Source organism: Berghia stephanieae, chromosome 4 (assembly GCF_034508935.2).
Source record: "Berghia stephanieae isolate SIO BIC M18660-M18661 chromosome 4, UCSD_Bste_1.3, whole genome shotgun sequence".
NCBI classification, from domain to species: Eukaryota; Metazoa; Mollusca; class Gastropoda; order Nudibranchia; family Aeolidiidae; genus Berghia; species Berghia stephanieae.
Genome location: NC_088363.1, coordinates 17,521,520 through 17,526,519, shown reverse-complemented (window position 1 = coordinate 17,526,519; position 5,000 = coordinate 17,521,520). Strand labels below are relative to the sequence as shown.

Sequence of the window (5,000 nt, the reverse complement as noted above, 5' to 3'; positions counted from 1 at the left end):
ATCATTATGGTGTAGTAAATTTTGAAATTTACCCCGTATAATGGAATCGTCCAAGGCGTGCGCCTCCTGTTCCCCCCATCTCACACACGAAAGGGCGGTTTGCGGAGTGGAGGTTGGTGGTCGTCTGCCTGTATGGTCGTCTGTGTCGTTTAGTGTATGGCAAAGGGGGGTGGGTGCGATTAATTAAGTGGGATGGGTGGTGATTGGTGGAAGATAGGCAACCGAAGCAACGAATCGCTGGGGAAGTAGTAGGCTATGGCGCGAGACCGTAGGACCGTGGTCCTTGCAAGGACCGCCCCGCACTAGTTGAAAGGTGATAAGAAGTGAGGACCGCCGCCGATCTTCCCCTCTGGGACCGGTCTTCGGTTCACAGCTAAAAGACCGTCGGACCGCGGTCCAGACCGGTCTTCAGCGCGGCACTACTAGGGACCCCTTGTCAAACACATTGAGCACGTTGAGTGGATATTGCATGCACTATATAAATGTACGGTTATGTTGTTGGTGTTGTTGTTTGTTTTTTTGTTTTTTTTTTTTTTTTTTTTTTTTTTTTTTTTTTTTTTTTTTTTTTTTTTTTTGGTTTTGTTTTGATTTCATTCAGGGTGACTTGGATACTGAAAACTGAAGTCACAGTCTGGTTAAGTTTAATTGTCTGTCCACAAGAATGAATAATATAGATCCAGACAATGCAAGACAACTAAACTTTCATGTTTCTGTTCATTTTAACTTTCAAGCATCATCTTTGAGCATTTATATAGCACAACACCCACTAAACGTGCTCAATGCGCTTATATGTGGTTCCTAGCCAACAGCAAAAATTAATATGTGGGACGAGACATGATGCCTGTTAAGCGATATTTCAATGGGGTTTTTTTTCCGATAGAGACAACGCTGTTAATGGCCAGGTAATCATTTTACACCTGAGAAAGAGAATATAAGTAAAGACGGGAGCATTTTGTTCAAGGACTGAATTATGCGCCGCTTAGAGCGGGACTCGAACCTTGAACCTTCCAGTTCGAAGACGAGTGTCATACCACGAGACCAATAGCCACACACTAGTTCACCCCAAAATAATACTCGCTTGAGGGCTAGGTCATATGTTGTGTTATTTAAATTGTTCTGTGTGTTTGAGGGGGGAGGGAGGGAGGGAGGGAGGGAGAGAGAGAGAGAGAGAGAGAGAGAGAGAGAGAGAGAGAGGGAGAGAGAGAGAGAGAGAGAGAGAGAGAGAGAATTCTAATTCCTGATCGCAGTGTCTAATGTATAATTTCCTTGAAACCTACAACAAAAACGGGACTGCATGGTAAATTACACCTGTGGAAAATGTATTATTGTGACTATGCGTTTTTGATAAAATACTCACAACATCCGCCAGCCGGATATAAAGTGCTAACGCACATAATTGAGTGTAACTTTGAACATTTATTGTCTAATTGATTTGATTTAGTGAGAGCTAATAATCAAAATGGCTGTCTAAAAATATTAACAGAGGATTAAGTGACGTCAATTTTGTTCCTTCTATTAGCTATCTGATTATAACTTACTTGGCTTTGACGGTTCCACTTATTGAGGTTTCTTGTAATAAGACGTATGGGGGGAGATCAACTGTTACTTCAAACCTTGGTAAATCTGGTCATTACGAAATATTGATAATGACAATAATAGTAACAATAATAATAATATATAAATAATAAATAATAAATAATAATAATAATAATAATAATAATAATAAATAATAATAATAATAATAATAATAATAATAATAATATAATAAATATAATAATAATAATAATAATAATAATAATAATAATAATAATAAAATAATAATAATAATAATAAATAATAATAATAATAATAATAATAATAATAATAATAATAATAATAATAATAATAATAATAATAATAATAATAATAATAATAATAATAATAAATAATAATAATAATAATATAATAATAATAATAATAATAATAATAATAATAATAATAATAATAATAAATAATAATAATAATAATAAATAATAATAATAACAATAATAATAATAATAATAGTAAAAACGATGATGATGGTGATGATGATGATGATGATGAAGATGATGATGATGATGATGATGATGATGATGATGATGATGATGATGGTTATCATGATTATCATGATGATAAATATAATTAATCAGAGGATAAATGTGGGAAAATGTTTATAAGAATGTCAACGTCACCACTTGTTATTATTTTTAATAAGGTAGGGCCCAAAACGTTGACAGCATCAATGATATATCTGAAATTTACTCCAAGTCGTTTATCTAGTCTTACAGCAATACCCGCATTATAGACCTAAGAAAAGAGAGTTTTCCACATTAGAAAATATAAGTTTCAAGATATGATGGCTTACCGTATTGAGCGACTGTAAATGTCTGTAACTCTGCTTGTCCCATACCCTGTATGAACATTAAAGAAATGAAATATACAGGAGAGTTGATATTTCCTACGTCATGTACAATTGAACATTTTTTCTTTATCTGCATTTCATTACCCCATGTACAATAGAATATTTCTATTTCACTGTTTTTCCATAAGTCATGGACTCTAGAACCTTTCTTTTTATGTTTTTCCTTTATATAATCTGTCTTTACTTGGGCCATGGGCATAATAGAACCCCTCTTTCTATCTGTCTTTCCTTACAATACAATAGAAACAATAGAAACACTATATGTGTCTTTACTTACGTCATGTATAATAGAAACCCTCTCTTTATCTGTCCTTCCTTACATCATATCTTACATAACCATTGCTTTCCTTTCCTGTCTTTCCGTATGCTATGTAAAACAGTACCCTTCTTTGTCTGTCTTTTCATACGTCATGTAGAATAGACCCCTTGTTTTTCTGAGTTTTTTTTTTCATACGCCGTGTACAATTGATCCGTTTTTCAGTCTTTCCTTATGTCATGTACAATTGACCCCTTCTTCTTATGTCTTTCTTTATGCCATGACAGTAGACCCCTTTTTTGTCTTTACTTATTTCATGTACACTAGACTCCTTCTTTTTTCTGTCTTTCTTGATGTCATGAACAATAGACCCTTCTTTTTCTGTCTTTTCATACGTCATGTAGAATAGACCCCTTGTTTTTCTGGGAGTTTTTCATACGCCGTGTACAACAGACCCGTTTTTCTGTCTTTCCTTATGTCATGTACAATAGACCCCTTCTTCTTATGTCTTTCTTTATGCCATGACAATAGACCCCTTTTTTGTCTTTACTTACTTCATGTACAATAGACCCTTCTTTTTCTGTCTTTTCATACGTCATGTAGAATAGACCCCTTGTTTTTCTTGGGGTTTTTCATACGCCATGTACAACAGACCCGTTTTTCTGTCTTCCCTTCTGTCATGTACAATAGACCCCTTCTTCTTATGTCTTTCCTTATGTCAGGTACAATAGACTCCTGTTTTCTGTCTTTCCTTATGTCATGTACAATAGACCCCTTCTTTTTTATGTCTTTCCTTACGTCATGTACAATAGACCTCTTCTTTTTATGTCTTTCCTTATGTCATGTACAATAGACCCTTTCTTCTTATGTCTTTCCTTATGCCATGTACAATAGACCCCTTCTTTTTATGTCTTTCCTTATGTCATGTACAATAGACCCTTTCTTCTTATGTCTTTCCTTATGTCATGTACAATAGACCCCTTCTTTTTATGTCTTTCCTTAGGTCATGTACAATAGACTCCTTTGTCTGTCTTTCCTTATGTCATGTACAATAGAACCTTTATTTGTCTTTCCTTATGTGATGTACAATAGATCTCTTTATCTCCCTTATTTCTTTCTATCCACAAAAACAAACTACGATTTCTTGGGTTTTCCTCGTTTTTTACGTGTTTTCCATTTCAGAAACAACAGACTTATGGAGACAAATGTTTTCCTGATCTCTATAGCATACAGACAATAACCAATGTTTACTATCCCCTGAATAAAGGAGGTCGATTCCAGTACCCTTTCACCAGATCAGACTGAATTATCCAATCTCAACTGATCATTGCCACTGTGATGTTTTTAATGCCAAATTCCTAAAATTTGGTGTTAAAAAAAACCCCAAAATACCCAAACATTTGGTATGGGAAATTGGGTTTGGCATTTTAGCATCTTTTCCAAGTCACTTGATTTTACCTATTTGACAGAAAGATTTACCCCAATTTCACTAGATATACACTTTTTTCACCCATTTAAGTCGCAAGACGAGGTGAAATTGTTATTAAATCAAGACAATGACTCATGACAGTGGGAAATGGTGCCTAGAAAGGTTTGACATTTTCTGTGACTATTTCACACTCTTTGTGAAATTGATCTGGCAATCGTGCATGGTGTCCTCTTTACACAAGTTAGGATTAATGTTTTTGGTGGGTTTTTGTTGTTGTTTTTGGTCTGATAGTGAAAATCAATCATAGCACTTACTTCCACTTTGACCTTGATAACCCAGTCTCCGAAGGGTGGTTGGTCGCTGAGGTCAAAAAAGCCTTCGACAACTGCCGATGGGTCACTAAGTCCAGATTCTACTTTCATTTTATTTCCAGATGGTTCCTGTTTTGAGTGGTTGGTTTGATCGATAGGGTAAATTTGTAAAGGCATACAAAAGGAGATTGTGCGGGAGAACGTGCAGCAAGTAAGCATTGCACAATTCATTAACGATTGGTTGATTATTTACATGGGTTAGGGGAAAGTATGGGTAAGGGGGAGAGAGAGAGAGAGAGAGAGAGAGAGAGAGAGAGAGAGAGAGCTAGAGAGAAATAAAGATAACGTACCAACACACAAAACTATGTGGGTAAGTTTAAACAATTATGATCTGATTGATAGAATTTAATGAGAACAAATCATAAAAATGGCTGGCTAAAAAACTTTTAAAAAGAACTGAGTTGCGCCAATTTATTTCCATCTATACTAAAGTGACACACTAATCACAATGTCTCCTTCGCCTAAAACATTACACTGGATTACACGAACTTAATAAATAAACTC

At 35.0% G+C, this 5,000-nt stretch overlaps 1 protein-coding gene across 2 annotated transcripts in view; it reads right to left on the bottom strand.

The window, feature by feature from the left end:
- Positions 1-5,000, bottom strand: part of LOC144970134 (CD109 antigen-like) — a 56,305-nt gene that overhangs the window by 40,087 nt on the left and 11,218 nt on the right. For both annotated transcript variants that reach the window (XM_078909387.1, XM_078909386.1), the window contains exons 8-10: positions 4,440-4,565; positions 2,384-2,429; positions 1,539-1,623 (exon numbers count right to left, since the gene is read on the bottom strand). In XM_078909387.1, coding sequence (XP_078765513.1) covers positions 1,539-1,623; positions 2,384-2,429; positions 4,440-4,565 — 257 coding nt within the window. The remainder of the gene's footprint in view (positions 1-1,538; positions 1,624-2,383; positions 2,430-4,439; positions 4,566-5,000) is intronic.